The sequence below is a fragment of the Terrapene carolina genome, unplaced genomic scaffold, assembly GCF_002925995.2.
Source record: "Terrapene carolina triunguis isolate 2854851 unplaced genomic scaffold, T_m_triunguis-2.0 Scaffold68, whole genome shotgun sequence".
Classification (NCBI taxonomy): Eukaryota; Metazoa; Chordata; order Testudines; family Emydidae; genus Terrapene; species Terrapene triunguis.
Window position 1 is genome coordinate 21,511,264 of NW_020664419.1, and position 18,417 is coordinate 21,529,680.

The 18,417-nt window shown below is 42.1% G+C and overlaps 1 protein-coding gene across 4 annotated transcripts in view; it reads right to left on the reverse strand.

Annotated features, from left to right (window-relative positions):
- Positions 1 to 18,417, reverse strand: part of SRPK2 (SRSF protein kinase 2) — a 259,374-nt gene that overhangs the window by 164,705 nt on the left and 76,252 nt on the right. For 2 of the 4 annotated variants that reach the window (XM_026648680.2, XM_026648678.2), the window contains exon 2: positions 17,941 to 18,004. The exons of the other annotated variants lie outside the window; for them this stretch is intronic. In XM_026648680.2, coding sequence (XP_026504465.1) covers positions 17,941 to 17,978 — 38 coding nt within the window. In that variant the 5' untranslated portion in view covers positions 17,979 to 18,004. The remainder of the gene's footprint in view (positions 1 to 17,940; positions 18,005 to 18,417) is intronic. 4 annotated transcript variants of the gene reach the window in all.

Below are 18,417 nucleotides of genomic sequence, written 5' to 3' on the forward strand. Positions count from 1 at the left end.
ATTATTGCGACATCCTTCTCTCTGACCTAAACAAATGTAATCTTGCCCCATTCATATCCATTCAGAATGCTGCTGCAAAGATCATTTTCTTAGCCCATTCCTTTGACCACGTCAACCCTCTCTTTGCATCCCTCCACTGCCTCCTCCTCTAGTACATCAAATGTAAGGAGCTTGAGTTCACTTTCAAGGCTCTTCTGGTCAATGGCCACCCTATCATCTCTTATTCGCTATTGACTCTCACCTCGAAAAAGCCTGTTATGCCAGCTTCCATCGCCCATTTGTTAAATTTTCAAACTCGCACCTCCATGCTTTTTCCCATGCTGTCCCTCGCACTTGGGAGATGCTTCCCATGAACATCGACAAAGCTACCTGATTACCCAGCTTCAAATCCCTCCTCAAAGCTCATCTTTGCTAGGATGGAAAAAAAAAAACCCAAAAAACTATACAATGCTAGTGTACAGACACCGCTGCCTATTATGCTGACTAATTCTGTCTCATTGTTTACTCGTACTCCCCTGTTTGTCTCCATCTGTTGTATCTAGTCTATACTTAGATTGCAAGCTGCATGAGGAGAAACTGTTTTTGTTGTGTGTCTGTACAGCACCCAGCACAATGGGGTGCTGGTCCATGACTGGGCTCCAAAGCAATACCATAATACAAAAAAATAATAATAGAGTGACATGGTCCATGTACCTAGTTGCCTAGTCCCAGGTGATGGATTTGGATTTATGCTAAATGGAAGGAACAATTACATGCCTCTCTATGCAGTAGTGATAGCTGGAAACAATAGGAAGCCACTGCCCCAGGCAACAGGCCACATGGCAAGACAGCTTTGTGTGGGCAGAGGAATTTCAGTAGGACTGACTGTAAAACACAGAAGCTAAGGGACTTGTTGATTGCATCTGTGTGTGTGAGAGGCAGAAAATTGAAGAAAGCAAGAGAGACAGCCATGAGTCTGGCCCTGGGAAGAAGACGAGAGACAGAGCTTATTTTTAGCAGAGGCCTTGCTGAAAAACCAGGCTTGGAAATTGTGAGACAGGACACTACATGCTGCTGTTTATACTGCGTTCAGAGAAACAGGACTTTGGGAAGATTCTTTCCAAATAAACAGGACTGCATCAAAGAAATTCCTACTATACAGTTAGTTTCTGTTTCTATTAGAAAGAATCTGGCAAGGATGTGAATATTGGCTAACCAGCTGGGCCAAAGAAAAGAAACATTCTTTTTACAAACCAGACCACAGAAAGGGGTGCTTGACTTACACAGGTGTCACAGGGCAGTTTTTGAGAACTCCAACAAGGGGAAACTGAGGCAGCACCACATTCTGATGCTGTACTGGGTAAGCCCCAACAATACCTTTTAACAGCCCTAGAAAAGAGCATTCTTGGTAGAAATGAATACAGCAATCTTGGCTAGGGTTGATAATCTGCATCCAGGGCAACTGCTCCTTGTTTCTGGTGTCTAGAGAAAAATTCAACAGCTTTAAGTTTATCTTATATGCTTTTTGCATTCATTCATCAACTCAGTACACTTTGCATGCAAGGCTGTACTGACTAAATACAGTCCTTGTAAAACTTTTGCCTTGATCTGGGCTTTCTTTGCCTTGTGATTACTTAAGAAAGTACCAGAGATACCATATTCTCCATGGCTACCCAGGGATTCTTATTCTTTAAAATCTCAGCAGCATTTAGTGGATGGCCACCACGCTGAGCTAAAAATTCCACCACCCCGGTATTTACCACACCAACCACTTCTCTTTATGTTACTGTGTTCCCCTTTAATTTGAAAACCCTACAGAGGACCCAGAGACCTCTTTGGTAACTATCTTGTATGTTTCCGAGAATTCAGAGCAACTGAAATTAGTATCTGTGGGGTCCCTTCATGGTCACCATTCTGTTGGAATTATTATTCATGAATATTAAAAACATAGGCATCACCAGACATTAACTAATCAGAAATTCCTTTCTTTAATCCGAAAGCCAAATGATACCTATACAATTGCTCTACACATGTCTAAAGTCTAAATAATAAGCATTACTACATCCAATACAATAATAAAATATTTATAAGTATCTGATCAGTTTCATACTTACAAATGGACCAGACCAGAGAAGAGTCATTTCATAATGGCCCCAGCATGACTGGACCCAATCTGATAAAAACCCTCAGATTCATGGCTCTCTTTATACATTTTAAATACATAATTGTTACCTTCAACTAAAACCCCATTGCTCCCTTCAGCTAAATCTGAGACAGTTTACCCTTGTTACTTTCCTTCCTTCAAGGCCTTCTCTTCTGATCTCCTCTCCCCTCTTTTCTTTACCCACTGTTTTTTATTTCCATTGCCATTGGTTTCACATGGGCCTCATTTTCAAGATAACACTGGGATGTGGGAAGGTATGTGCTTGTTTCTTACAAGACAGTTTTTCTTTGCCTTGTTACTGCAGTCCCCTATCGTTGAGAGAAAACTTTCCTTTATTTTATTAGTTACTTTTTAATACATTCATCCTTGCCACTAAATTCTGGTCTTACAACTTACTATTCTCACAGCCTTCCTTTACTTGCTGATTAGGGCTTTATTCTACTTACCTGCCACAAACTATAAAGCAAATACAGTAAAAGCTGTGTTATCCAGCACTTTACCAACCGAAAAGCTCTATAAACCGGCATTTCTGATCTTCATTGAAACTTCAGTTTATAGTCTGGATGGCGCGGGGCCGGCAGGCTCCCTACCTGGCTCCGCATGGCTCCCCGGAAGCGGCAATATGTCCCTGCTGCTCCTAGGCAGAGGAACGGCCAGGGGGCTCTGTGTACTGTCCCCACCCCACCCCGAGCACTGACTCCGCAGCTCCCATTGGCCGGGAACTGTGGGGGTGGCGCCTGTGGGCAGAGGCAGCGTGCAGAGCCACCTAGCCGCACCCCTGCCTAGGAGCAGCAGGGACATGTCACCACTTGTGGGGAGCTACCCAAGGTGAGCACCGCCCAGATCCAGCACCCCAAAACTCCTCCCACCCCCAAACTCCCTCCCAGAGCCCATGCCCCCCACGCCTCCCATGCTCCAACCCCCAGCCCTGAGTCCCGTCCCACACTGAAACTTCCTCCCTCTTAGTTAACCGGAATTTTTGACTTACCAGCACCTCCTATTCCCCCAACATGCCAGATAACAAAGCTGTTACAGTATATTATTTTCGTAACCAAACTTAAACTAACTTTAATTCTATAATTTCATAACTATCCTACAGTTCCCCTATGAAATTAAGAGATCCATGCCTGGAACTCCAAATATAAATGTCAGGTAGCTGAACACTGACTGGTGCATTCTTTGGATCTGCTTTTTGCCTGCTTAGCCACTTTGTCATGGAGCTGAGTTTTCCCTTGACAATCAAAGTTCAGACTGATGTCGGGCTCTTTCAGTCCAGCTTAGCAAAGACATTGCTTTCTTTCAAAGAAGGGATATTTGATATCCTGTTGCTTCTTTACATAGGCCAGATCCATTCTATTGACTGTCATTACCAAGACATTCTGGTTTTTCCCCCACTTTTATCTATGGGGCTTGAAGGACTAAACTGATCGTCTTTAACTCCAGCCAATTTATGCTCCAGGATGCCTGCCACACATATCAATGTCTCTTTACTGTATGTTGAGTTGAATGGGTTTTGCATCAGAAGTGTGTGACATCTGTTACTTTGACATCTGATTCCAGGATGGGGTATTCTAGCTTGAATCAAACCTTGGAAGAAACTACTCTAGAAATAAGATCACCTCTTGGTAAACAGAAATTTTGTGACAAGTGCAGGAGCAGGTGTTTGGAGAACTAGATTAGCAGTAATGGCTATGGGCGCTGTGTATTGGGCCTTGCCCAAGACAATAAATATAAATGTGAGATGAACATCTGTAACAAGCTTGAGGGTGTCTGGAATGTGGAGGAAGGTCAAGTATGCACAGGGTGGATTAGTGAAAGAATCTTGAGTCTTCCTTTCCAAAGACACATCTCTCTATAAATTGAGTTGGGGTAACGATTAAATCAAATTGTACAACACTTCAAAATAAACTGGCTCTTCTGGGAGTTTATAAGGAGACCATAAACTTGGAGTAAGAGATTCATGGATTTTGTATCCTGAGTTAATTGTAGATCTTTAGAAGTTCAAATCAGGACATTGTCAAGAAAGGAACTGATGTGAATCCTCTTCTGACAGCTGCTGCTGTCATTAACACATTGGCAAAGATCATTGGGAATGTGACAAGGCAGAAAAACAGAAAAATGTCTATATTAATAATGGTCTTGGAAAAAGGAAAAGATTTCTTCTGGTCAGAAACTTCCAGGATCTGATTCACATATATCTTTCAATCACTATTTTTGTTGCTATTTGCCTGGAGGCAAAGCAGAGGGAGCTAGGTAGGAGTATTTTGTCCAGGGCTGTCTTTAGCAACTTACTTCTATCAGAGGGAGGGCTTTAAACAGTACTAACATAACATAAGCAATGCATTTGTAGCTGTGTTGGTCCCAGGTTATTAGAGAGACTTGGTGGGTGAGGTAATATCTTTTACTGGACCAACTTCCATTGGTGAGTCACAAGCTTTCAAACCACACAGAGCTCTTCTTCAGGTCTGGGAAAGGAGCTCCCAGCATCACAGCAAAATGCAAGGTGGAACAGATTCTTTAGCATAAGTAGTTAGCATATACTATAAGGGATCATGCAAGGTAGAGTAGCCCATTAAATGCATTACTCTGCTAGACACTAAAAATCACAGACTGAATAAAGACACTGGATTTATGGCTTATTACAATAATCTGTAACCCACTAACCCCCTCTTTTTATCCTATGATTACAGAGGCATTAACGGGCCAGACAACCTTGAACGGTCCCTTACAATATGTGCTAAGAACTTATGCCAAACAATCTTTTCCACCTTGCGTTTTGCTGTGATGCTGCGAGTTCCTTTCCCAGGCCTGAGGAAGAGCTCTGTGGGTATGTCTACACAGCAAAGAAAAACCCGCAGCTGGCCCATGCCAGCCGATTTGGGCTCATGAGGCTCAGGCTGTGAGGCTGTTTGACTGCTGTGTAGACTTCCAGGGTTGGGCTGGAGCTCAGGCTCTAGCACCCTGCGGGATAGTAGGGTCTCAGAGCTTGGGCTCCAGCCGAGCCCAGAAGTCTGCACAGCAATGAAATAGCCCCACAGCCATAGGTGCCGACTCCGTAGGTGCTCCGGAGCTGGAGCACCCACAGGGAAAAATTGGTGGGTGCAGCAGCTCCCCACCCTGCCCGCCTCAGCTCATCTCTGCTCCGCCTCCGCCTGCTCCCCTGAGCACACCACGTCCCCGCTTCTCCCCCTAGCTCCCAATGCTTGCCGCCGCAAGACAGCTGTTTCGCGGCGGAAAGAGCTGGGAGGGAGGGGGGAGGAGGGCGAACGTGGGAAGAGGTGGGGCCGGGGCAGGGATTTGGGGAAGGAGTCCAATGGGGCAGGGAGGTGGCGGAGTTGGGGCAGGGACTTGGGGGAAGGGGTTGGAATGGGGGTGGGGCAGGGTGGAGTTGGGGCAGGGCTGGGGGCAAGCACCCACTGGTGCCAGGAAAAGTTGGTGCCTATGCCCACAGCCTGAGCTTCGCAAGCCCGAGTCGGCTAGCACAGGCCTGTCACGGGTTTCTCTTTGCTATGTAGTCATTCTTTTTGTGGCTCAAAAGCTTGTATCTCTCACCAACAGAAGTTGGTTCAATAAAAGATATTACCTCACTCACCTTGTCTCTCTAACAACACCGGCAAAGCAGGAGAAGGCCATGCTTGAGAGCAGTAGATGCTGCTTCATCCTTCTCTCTATCAGCCCTTGAGGAAAGAATTTTCCTTCCAAACACAAAAACGCAATTAACCAGATTCACTGTATTCTTCACGTCCACTATCTCACATTTTGGAAGCGTCAGTCTGCTTTCTGTTTGGATACATTATAAAATTTATTTCCAGTTTGAGCCGTTTGTGTTTGCAGGAACACTCTCACCAGACCAGAATTACATTCTCAAAGACAGAATGTAAAAGAGTGCTAAGCCTTTTTTGGTGATGATACAGAACACCATAAGGTTGTCTTACCCTCGTCTCTTGCTTTGAGTCTATGTCTTCAGCAAATTTGACCAGATGTCAAGGGCTTTTAAGTATAGTGTCATACACATTTGGAGAGGAGTTTTTTCTGGATCTTTTCTATGTTCTCCTCGACTTTGGAATTCTAATGATAAAGAGAAAGACAAGGATTTGCTTCTTGCGCACAGAGGATTTCTTTCTGTGGGACTTTCATTTCTTTTACTTCTGGAAGAAACCAGAGTAAACCGAGAATAATGATAGATTCCTTTTCTTTGACATGGTTTTCTAGACCACTAAGGCCCTGTAATAATCCTTACGTGAAAAGCAGTTAAATAAAATTTGAGACTAACCATATGGGGACAGTGTTTGGACTTTCTCTCTCATATTGGAATGTGAAATATTTTAATGTACTAAAATCCCAGAAGGCAGGGGGTGGAGGTGTGTGAGGGGAGCAGGGAATGTTTACTTTAGAGGCACCAGGGGATGGATGAAGTCCTGAGTGATTAAAGTCCTTGTTGCTTGTGACCTAAGGAACTGAATAGGTAAGTAGGAATCAAGAGATGGATCTGCTGTGGTTAGTCACAAGGAAGATGGTAGAGTACTTACTCTGAATAAAGGGCCCTAAGTGACAAAAATGTGTTTTTGTAGAAGAGCCACATTTGAGAATAAAGACACTTCCAGGAATTTTTCTGAATTTTATCCCTGAGAGAAACTGGGTGCTGGGCTAGAATAAATGAAGGCTGTTTTACCTCTACAGTGTTGGCAGCAATTGGGGCTCCCTGTGCTGAATGTCTGTCATGGATGAAGCAGGGCCAAGAAGAATGTGAAGGGTTGTCATTGGATGGTGACTATTGAAACAGGCTAATAAAAAATTACTTATAGAAAAGGTTCCAGAGAAATGTTTCAATATTTTGTTGGGTTTTATTTTTTAATGCTCTGCAGGTTAAGGTTTCAAGAAGTTTGGATATCATCCATGCAGCTGCCAGGAGGCAGAACAAATTTAGGAAGAGAGGACCTGCGAAAAATGTTGTTTTTTCTTACCTCTCAAAATTACACTATTCCAAGCCCTAGGTTGGAATATTCAGTCCTGAACTAGTTACAGGTTTCACAATCTGGATATCTTACCAGCTTTCAGAATTAGCAATACTAGAAAGTGGCTATCCCCAACTTTCCAATGGCTTACTTTTAACCTTGGAAGATTGCAAGATAAAAGGATTTTAAGACAGACATTTATATGCATAGAAATGTTACTTTAAGTCCTTTTTAGAAGCCCTTTAAACATACTGCCCAAAATAGTCACACTCAGTGAGAGTTCTAAGTAGGATTTGCAGCCCATTGTGCTAGACTCTGTACAAACACAGAAAAGAGACAATCACTATCCTAAAGAGTTTACTCTCTATAACAAGGGTTGGCAAACTTTTTGGCCTGAGGGCCACATCAGGGAATAGAAATTGTATGGCGGGCCATGAATGCTCACAAAATTGGGGTGGGGTGCAGGGGGGGGTGCAGGCTCTGGGGTGGGGCAGGGGATGAGGAGTTTGGAGTGTAGGAGGGTGCTCCAGGCTGGGATCGAGGGGTTTGGAGAGCGGGAGAGGGATCAGGGCTGGAGCAGGGGGTTGGGGCGTGGGGAGAGGCTCAGGGGGTGCACGCTCCAAGTGGCGCTTATCTAAAGCGGCTCCTGGAAGCAGTGGCATGTCCCTTCTCCGGCTCCTAAGGGGAGGTGCGGCCAGGGGGCTCTGCACGCTGCCCCATCCGTAGGCACCGCCCCTGCAGCTCCCATTGGAGTGCGTAGGAGCTAGAGCGGGGCCATGCCGCAGCTTCCAGGAGCCATGTGGTATGGCCCCCACCCTGTGCCCCGACTGGAGTGAGGCTGAGCTGCGTGGTGTGGCCCGACCCTGCGCCCCAGCCGGAGTGGGGCCGAGCCGTGTGGTCTGGCCTCCGACCCAGAGCGGGGGCCAGCTTAAAACGGCTTACGGGCCGCATCCGGCCCGCAGGCTGTAGTTTGCCCACCCCTGCTCTAAAGACACAACTAGATGAAGGGGTGGGAATGCAGATTAATATGGTGAAGAATTGGCACAACTTTGTTATTGTATTGTAGGTGTGGTTTCGGTTTGGTTTAGGCCAGGTTGTTTTTTGTTGGGAGTAAGAGGAAGGAATTAGGAAAGGGGAAGAGAAATAGTCACAGCTCATGACCTGTCTAGCCATAATCACCACACCAGGTATCCTAGGCATCAGGACTGAGATTAATTTTATGGACTTGAAAGAAGAGGAGCTAATGGCTGTTTGAATTTTATCAGGGAGCTTTCCCAAGCATAAGGGGTTGCATGGGAGAAAGTACAGAAGTATTTAAGGGAGAAGCTGACTAATGGTTAGTAAAACTCCCAGAGACCTCAAGATAAACAAACTTTAAGGTCACAATATTTTTACCTACAAAAAAGCTATTTTAAGTCAAATTTAGAAGTTTTTATAGCTTCTTCTGAACCTACAGTAAGATTCATGGCAAAGAAGACACCTGGGCTTCACAGGTGGAGAGATACCACAGTATATTTTTTCTAAGACAGTACAGTACTTTCATAATATATTATATAAAGAGAATACATGATGGTATGCAGCAGTGTAAGGGTTTTATCAGCACTTATTTAGAAGACTTGCTTAGCTTACTTGTGGCTTCACTACTCATTAGTAATGTATTGCAAACTCACACCAGTAAAAGCTTTACACCACATTACTTCATTGGGGTCTGTATAATAATATAGATATGTGTACCCAAACATACTCGTGTGTATTTGTTTTTAAATAGTTTGATAGTGCTCAGATACACAAGAGCTCAGCATTAGTTATCTTGTAATATTAGCAACTGCATACAGCCTGCACACGGAAATGCAACGATTTCACAGGACACACAACAATGCACACCTATGTGCAGGAGAGTACTTCCTTAAACTTTGTTTGGGAGTTTATATTTAGAGATTTAAGTGAAGTCATGATTAAGTCACTTATTAGGCTAAGAGTTTCAATTCATTAAAACAGGCTATATATACAGTATATTTATGTGCTGGAGTCCTCAATTACCAACCACATTTTTTCCCCTTAGTGTAACAAAAATAAATCAGATACAAATCTAACTTGAATTGGGAAGAGAAAGATGCACCATTCAAATCATTCCATCCAACCTATTTATACAAATGTGTTTCAATCATTAATTGTCTCCACACAATCACTGTTTTGCTCAGCATTAACTCCTGGTGAAGAATAATATTTATGAAGGACAGTCTTGTACAAGCCCCCAGTGTCTCCCCCAAGATAATTTGTCATCTTGGCTCCAATTATACATACAAATAAGCATCCTATCTGTGCTCTGTATTTCTCGAAAAGTAGAAACTGTGCTCCCCTGTAATGAAACTACTTCATGAACAAGGTTACGTTGAAGGCCCTTTCGAGAAGAAAACAATTCCAAATCAAAAGGAAAAAATAATGCCAAAATGGTTCACAAACAAGCATCTCAATATCAAAGATGTTAATGAAAATGTTCCTTACATAATTACAACAAAAATATTAAAATTATAAGTTTTGATGTTAAAGTCACAGCTGAAAGATTCCAGTAAGAACCAGGAGTTAAGTGAAATTCTGTCAATGAGGACAAAAATACACGTAGGAAAACAAGACCTTAGTGGAAAAAATAAAATCTCTAAATGTTTACCTTTTAAACATTGCATTTTGATCTATGTCCTGAAGTGACTGGCAGCTTTAAGAAGTTACAACTAATGGATGTTGTGACACTATGCCCCATATTCTTCATAGAGATATGCTTATGATATGAATATGGCATAACTAAGATATGTTTTAGGCAAGATGGGTCACGTGAGGTATCAATGGAAAGGTTATGACTTACTGAATGAGATTATTTAATTTATATGCAAGTATCATTTCTGTATCTGAAGTTAGGAATATAGACTATGTAACAATTAAAACTGTGTTTTCACCTGGGGAATACCCACCAGACAGTATGCAATCAGCATGGAGTGGGCCATTAGGGAGAAAAATAGGATTCTGAAAATACTGATCTCCCTCCTTCCTGAGAAGTTTCCTGGGATGCTGCTTTGACACAGCAAAGTCATATGATCATGTCACATCATACTGGACACCACTAGGTATTTTTCCACTAGGAGGGGATGGGGGGGTCAAACTTGGAAACAAAGGATTCCTGCCATATGCAAATCCTATTGAAGGCTGGAGAGTGAGTTAATCTAGGCTCTTCTCCACAGCCTCCCTGCCCAAGAAGGAAGGCTGATGAAAACACCTGAAGAGACAAAGGAAATAAGCTGGGCGGGGGGGGAGGGGGGCTGAGCCTATGCGAGAAAGCTCTAGCCTGTGAAAGGAATACCTGGAGATTAAACAGCAAGCAGGACACTTCACCTTCAAGAAACTCTGCAAGCTGCACAAAACAACATTTAGGGTGAGACTGGGCTACTATTAGCCAGTTAACTTAGTGTATTAAGCTTAGGTTGCATGTTTTGTTTTATTTGCTCAGTAATCTGCTTTGATCTGTTTGCTATCCCTTATAATCACTTAAAATCTATCTTTTGTAGTTAATAAACTTGTTTTTTGTTTATTCTAAATCCCAGTCTGTGCAATTCATAACGGGGGGTGGGGGGAAGCTGTGCATATCTTCCTCCATATTGAAGGGGGGGGGGGTTTCATGAGTTTACACTGTACAGATCTCTATACAGCGCAAGACAACATAATTTTGGGTTTATACTCCACAGGGTGTGTGCACCTGAGTGCTGGACAATTCCCCAGCTGAAAGCCTTCCCATGCAGCATTGATTTCAGTATTGGTGTCATTCTGCAGCTGGGTGTGTCCTTACCTGTGTGTGCACACGCAGCAGGACAGGGTGAGGGAGCCCAGGCTGGTGGAACGGGTGGATTCACTGGAACCCCAGTACATCAGATGGCACCCCAGGGGGTGGGGGGAGACCCATCAGAGATGAGATGTCCAGAAAGTTTTTAATTCATGGGTGGAACACCTTATCTATAAATTACTATTTTTTACCATGCAAACATGCAATTTACACTGCTTTTTCACATCAGCACAATTGCGAATTACAACAGAACTTCTCATGCCTGTACTCCTTTCATATTTTGCTTCAAATAAACATTAAAAATCTGGCACCTTAACGGTATCACAGGCTGATTGTTTTAACATGAAAATTACACTAAATGTGAAGCAACCCAACATGAAGTGGTATTAAAAGCAATGTCAGTTCACTATTTTTAAAAAGGAAAAGTGAAATATAATGTATAATCACAGTGGACACAAAATGCCAACATCATATATTGGGCATAAAGCGGAATGACTTCATTTGTAATGCAGATGTTTACGGCTGCACCGGCCTACAGACTACTGGGGCCATTGTCCGCAGATGGCATCTTAAACTTTTCAGACATGTCACGAGAATGCTACAACACGTTCCAGCGAATGCCATTCTCCTGGTGGCTTGTAACAGCAGAGATAAAATTCCACCAACCAAGGACGGGAGGTGGCCCACAGGCAGATGCTCTATTAAAATGGGTTCATCAAGTCTGTGCCAATGTTGGACTCTCGGGCCGTCAAGCCCTTGTGGCTGCACAGGAATGGACCAAAGGGTGAACAATTGCTAAAGCCAACCGTTTGGCTAAGCGCTGAAGAGGACATCTCCCAAGTTATCTTTAATAAAAACTGAAAGTTAAAAGCAGCACAGCAAAGAGCGAAGTGCTCTTAAAACACATTGGGATTGTTCTGAATTAGAAACTAAACCAATTAGAAACTTACTTTTGTTTATTACTCTAGTTAAAAAAATGGAACAACTACCATGGAAGAAGTATAAAGACAAAAAGATAAAGGGGTTAAGAGGAAAAGTGAATGCTGCCAATTTAATATCTTTATATCACATTAAATAAAATTAGAGAAAGACAAAATAAAGCAAACACATAACTCCAGGAAAATGATATATCATTCTGGCTTCAATCTTATTATGATGTCACAAAACCCCAATATAGTTATAACCATGAAATGCACCATTATCTAGCACTTATTCCAAAACATATTTATATCACATTAACACTGATGCCATGTCATATTAAAGATAGTAAGCTGAATATTGCCTGAAATTGATTTATCCACTTGTGAGAATGTCATAACCCTACTATCTGTTATCAGCAAATGACACTACTCTACATCAATACTGTATAAGGGGGGAAATGTGTACATACATACATACATACATACATACAACACACAACTCACTTTATGGACCCTTAAAAACCTTGGTTGCTATTCCTGAAAGAACGCTACAATATTCCCACCCCCTTTCACAACATGATCTTGCAACAACTTGCATAAGTTATTTTCTTAAGTAAGGAGAATAGAGACAGTACTAGGCCTCCACCTTCTTTTTCATTAATTTAGATTTCCTTTTCACTTCTCTTTCTTCCTGACAGAATTCTTGGAGATGAACCAATCTAGGGAGAATGTAAATGCATCAAGAGCATACATTTCATTTGCTCTGAATAGATCAATTACAAAAAGAGAGAGTAGTGAAAAAGGCTCAAGGCTACAAAATGAATGGAAATAAAATACAAGAAAGAACCAGTTGCTGTCCCTACACAATCCCCATCAACATTGTTAAGATATTTTATGATCTGAAAATATTTTCCTCTCGCTGCTATTTATAAAACACCTTGGAACCTGAACACTATTTTTCCCATTATACGTATACACTGGTTTGCTATTGTAAGACTACTCATGAGTGCAGGCCTAATATTGATATTTAAAAAAAAATAATAATAAATAAGAGCATTGAAGTGTTAGTTCATTTTAAAGTAAAATACACATATAGGGTCTGCAAAAGATATAAGGAAAGAAGTAGGTTAAATATTTTAGAACTATTAACCTTGTCAGTGACCTTTAGCTACACAACAACACCTTTTGTCAAACTACATCAATGAGAAGACAGATCACAAATTCCAGATCCAGAAATCACAGCGGTAAATATAGTTTACTGAGCACTTTGTTCTAATTTACGAGAAAGAATAATATACTGTGTGTTAAATTTATTAGGGAATGTTCAGTGATTGTAAAGTGACACAGGTGGATGAAGTGACTTTTCTATCTTTAAAATGCAAAGTCCGCAGGCATCCTCTGAAAGGAGTTCTACAAAATAGGTTCATATACAGATATACTGGCACACACAAGCATGCGCACGTCCACACTTCTAAAAGTGCAGCTGTAGCTTAAAGTGCTGAATGCACCAAATAAATACAAAAGGGGGACAGGAATTTGCGATGTAAATATGATGTTTTTCCTTCTTTTACAGGTTCTTGAAAAGCAGACTCCCTCCCCATGACTGCTGGTCCCAGCTCTCTAATGGCTGCAGTAAGAACTCTGCTGGCAACTTCATGTATCCACTACTGAATAGCCAAAGAAAATGCAGGCTTAGGCTACCTGCAGAGAGGGATACAGCAAGAGGTACAGTAAGTGAGCATATTCCCAATATTATATGATTTTGTAATATGTTTTCTCATTAATGTTATCTTCTCTTAAAGGAGGACTGTCCTTCAAAATCATGCAAAATAAAAACTTACATGTTAACACAGAGGATATGCTGAAACTTCCCTTTATTTGGGGCAGTTATCACCCTACTCTACATTTCTAAATTTATATCTAAGTGAGTCTACTAAATGAAATGTTTAATAAGATCATACAGAAAAAAAATATTTTAATGCTGATCTAGTAGCCCCCGAATCCCAACTAAGTAATTCCAATCATAGGAAAAAAGTGTCTCATATTTGTATTACTTTCCTTTTTGAGGTTGTTGCCCTTCTAATCAACTTGAGGCCTCCTTGTCCTAAAGCCTCCATCTTCACACTTCCTTGTTAGTTTCACTTCATATCAGGGCCTCTTAAAAAGAAGGAAACCTGAGAGATAGTAACTAACCCAGGATCATAAAGCAGGATTTTAAGAATTTGAGCCTTCTTAAAACACAGCAATTTTTTTTCATTTTTATTCCCACCTTCTTCCTACTAAGGATCACTCCTGCCTGACAGGACAGTATATTGATCTTAAAAAAAGAACATGCCTTTTCCTCAGGTAGTATCTGCAAACACCAAAGCACCTTTTTCAAAGAGAAGAGAGGCACAGGGTCAGTCTTTCCCTCATCCCTTCCACTCGCACTGGGTACAGTTTGTGTCAATGCATAAATCTTAACCTCTCCTCCCCCCCCATCCCCCTCCCCCCCCACCCCTGAGGGTGCAAGCATCCTCTATTAACCCATCCTGGCCTGGAAAACATGGGACCAAACCAGAGACTCTCAGTTAGATCTTCCACTGGGCAGCTCAAAGTACCAGAGGAGTCCTATATTCATAAGTGAAAATGGAAACAAAATACAACGTAAGACTGAATGTGTGCCCAAACAGTAACTTTACATATAAACATGATGTATATACCATATACAGACTCAATACCTGTGCACAATAGGTTAAGGATAGAGTTTCACAAAGACTTTATCAGTGGTTCTCAAACTTTTTTTTTTACTGGTGACCCTTTCACATAGCAAGCCTTTGAGTGCGACCCCCCTTATAAATTTAAAACACATTTTTATATATATTAACACCATTATAAATGCTGAAGGCAAAAGGGGTTCGGGTGGAGGTTGACATCTCGCGACCCCCCATATAATAACCTCGCACCCTCTGAGGGGTCCCGACCCCCAGTTTGAGAACCCCTGCTTTAAATGCTCTTACTTTTATTGTTTAATGTCACCCATTTGTTAGTATAGATTTCTTTTACCAAACAGCTTTTTTATACTGTAATTTTTAAAGGTCACAGAACAGGGGCGGGCAAGCTTTTTGGCCTGAGGGCCACATCGAGTTTCCAAAATTGTATGGTGGGTCGGTTAGGGGAGGCTGTGCCTCCCCAAACAGCAAGGCGTGGCCCGGCCCCCGCCCCCTATCCGACCCCCACTGCTTCTCACCCCCTGACGGCCACCGGGACTCCTGCCCCATCCAACCCCCCCATCCCCTAACAGTCCCCCTGGGACTCCTGCCCCATCCACACACACCCCGCTCCGTGTCCCGACCGCCCCTCGACCCTCCGCCCCTGACTGCCCCCCGCCGCCCATCCAACCCCTCCTCTCATTCCTGACTGCCCCCCCCGAGACTCCTGCCCCATCCAACCACCCCTTCTCCCTGTCCCCTGACTGCCCCCCGCCACCCCATCCAACCCCCCCTCTCCTTCCTGACTGCCCCCCCACAGGACCCCTGCCCCCATTCAACCCCCCTGTTCCCTGCCCTCTGACTGCCCCGACCCCTATTCACACCCCCACCCCGACCACCACCCCGAACTCCCCTGCCCTCTATCCAGCCCCCCCTGCTCCCTGCCCCCTTACTGCGCTGCCTGGAGCACCGATGGCTGGCGACCCTACAGCTGCGCCACCCAGAGCACCAGGACAGGCAGCCGCGCCGCCCGGCTGGAGCCAGCCACACCACCGCGCAGCACAGAGCACCAGATCAGCCCACAGCTCTGCAGCTGCGCTGCCACCCAGAGCATTGCGCCGGTGGCGCAGTGAGCTGAGGCTGCGGGGGAAGGGGAACAGCAGGGGAGGGGCCAGGGGCTAGACTCCCCGGCCAGGAGCTCAGGGGCTGGGCAGGAGGGTCCCGCGGGCCGGATGTAGCCCGCGGGCCGTAGTTTGCCCACCTCTGCCATAGAAAGAAAGTTAATTGGATAGATAATATTAGATGGATAGATAATATTGTTTCCTACTGTGTAGTGAATAAATTCAGTATATTGTATCTGACAGACTGTGTGAAAGTCTTTATTTGCTGATTTCTGACCCCATAAACTGCGTAACTAATGAATGTCAACTCAAATCACTAAAATAGTAGTATCTCACAATGCTCAAAAATCTCTGAATATTGTAGAAAGTTTATTGTGCATGCACAATATCCAATTTTTAATCTTTATCTTGACCTTTTCAGATTTACCTTTTTCCTTCAAAATACTTAAAACCATGAAGCATCTTATGAACTATGCATTTGCCAAATTTAATTTTTTTTTAAATCAAGGGCATTTTTAATGGATCATGAGCATAAAATGCATCTTTAAAACCCTTTCCTCCTTTTCTAATTATGTATAACAATACTTTAGAGACATAGGCTCATGTTGGTAAGCCATCAGTTTCTTCCCAGAGTTCATACTGTATTTTGACACACATTTTGAGCAACAATATATTTTGATCAGCCACCAGTTTTGTCATAGCATTCGAGCTGCTAAAAATATATTCTAATTGGATTCACCACTTCATCGCCGTACCCTTCACAGAAGCTCTAAAAATCACAGTTAACACCTGTTTCCTGTACTACTTTCACCCCATCATCCTCTCTCCTATCACCACCACCATTTATTTGGCCTAACATTTACAGTTTATGTGATATCGAGGTGCAGGGGGATGGATAAACAAAACATTTTATACATCTTAGGCCTTTTCTTCATGACTTTCAATTTATACTCACAAGAATACCCCAAGGCTTTTCTTACATTTCTCCATTTTGGAAAGGTGACTTAACAACCCACTCCCCCCACCATTTTCTGTATCTCTCATTGCTCTGATATTTTGTCATGCTAGAGCTAGTGAAAAGCAATATCATGGTTTAGTTCACGTCTTCCCTCACTAGTCTCATAAATCCAATTAAACTGCTCATATTGTTTTTAAAGCCATGCTTGCCCCACAGCACTTTCTCATTTTTAATTATGTGTCTTTTATCCTATGTTCCCTTAACTTAGATTTCCAGTGCACTGCCATTATGTTTTATTATGTTTAACCATTCATTCAAATACATTTTAGATAACATCATTTCAGCTAAAAACGCCTGCTTAGGTGTACTAAATTACTAATTACAATTCTGGCAACTCATTTCCAAAATATATAATACTCAGCTGCACACAGATTAAATGATTTAATTCAAATAATATTTTGATTTGAATTGATCTTATGTTGTCCTCAGTTGAAATAATTTTATTAACACAAGTTTCTGTTAAAATTAAATCTCAAACAAAACAGGAGTGAACAGGTTTGGTTATTAAAAGCACCAAAATAGTCACTAAGAGGACATTGCATGTCAAAAATCTGAATGTCAAAAATAAAAAATAATATATTTTAAAATATCTATGTAAAATGAAACAGCTACTTACAATTATAATAATCTGATTGACAGATAAAATAATTGCTTTAAAAACACTTGAGTCATTTTGTCCTTACCTGCAGGCATGAACCATTATTACTGCATGCAGTGACTGTTCCATTTCCTAGCACAGACTTGAAGAAGCATCACATCTATCTTACAGAATGTGACTAATTTGTGTGTTTGCAATTCCTAAGCTGTTTGCAAAGGACACTCCCTTTCAACATAACAGGATATTTAATGGTTAACCAAATTATATTTTCTACTAACCTAAATTTAACAGCAACTGTAAATGATTTCCTCCAATACAAAACAAAAAAATCAAAATTTTGAAACTGAATTTAGAAATCAAGATGCTTTTTGGGTGAAAACAAAAAATAGAACACAGACTGACTGCAACAACACTATATATAAACCAGTAGTCTGCTGTATTATGATTTGCATGCTGCTGCTGATTAGACTTCATTAAAAACAAAAATCAATAACCCTTTGCAAAAAGACACAAAGCTTAACCAAAAACACAGATTCAATCAATACATTACAATAACCCACATGCAATACATCAACAATATTAGCAAACTGACAACAAAAAAATGCCCTATGCTGCTTCTTTGCAATGCTACACCATTAATTGTTCATGCAAGAGATGTAGCTGTACCTTTCTGAAGAGGACGACTTCTCAGAGTTAACTGACATCAGCAGCTCAATCTTCTGCTTGATTTCTGGAAAAATCAGAAAATATTCACAACCAAGATTGCCTGCCCTTGCTTTCCAAAGTCTTATTATCAAACGATTTTTTCCTAATCCCTTTTGTTCAGAATGAGGCCACAAGATTCACAGTACTTCTGTAAGGACTGATTCAATGGTGCTCAAAACGAAAAAGCTCCAGAGGCATCAGGCCTTGCTAAACTATGCACATGACTGTTTATGAAAGCAGGAAGTACCATTTCTTTTAAGCAGAGGGGTGGTTACTCTTTTGAGGCTGAGCTAACATATTTACTAGATGATTCTTATCATAACAAATTACAAACAGCTGCACAAATTCCAGCTTCTACAAAAAAATCAAACAAATAGTTTGGGGAGTAAATTATTCTGCAGCTTTGCTACCTAAACATATTTACTACCCTTCTGAATC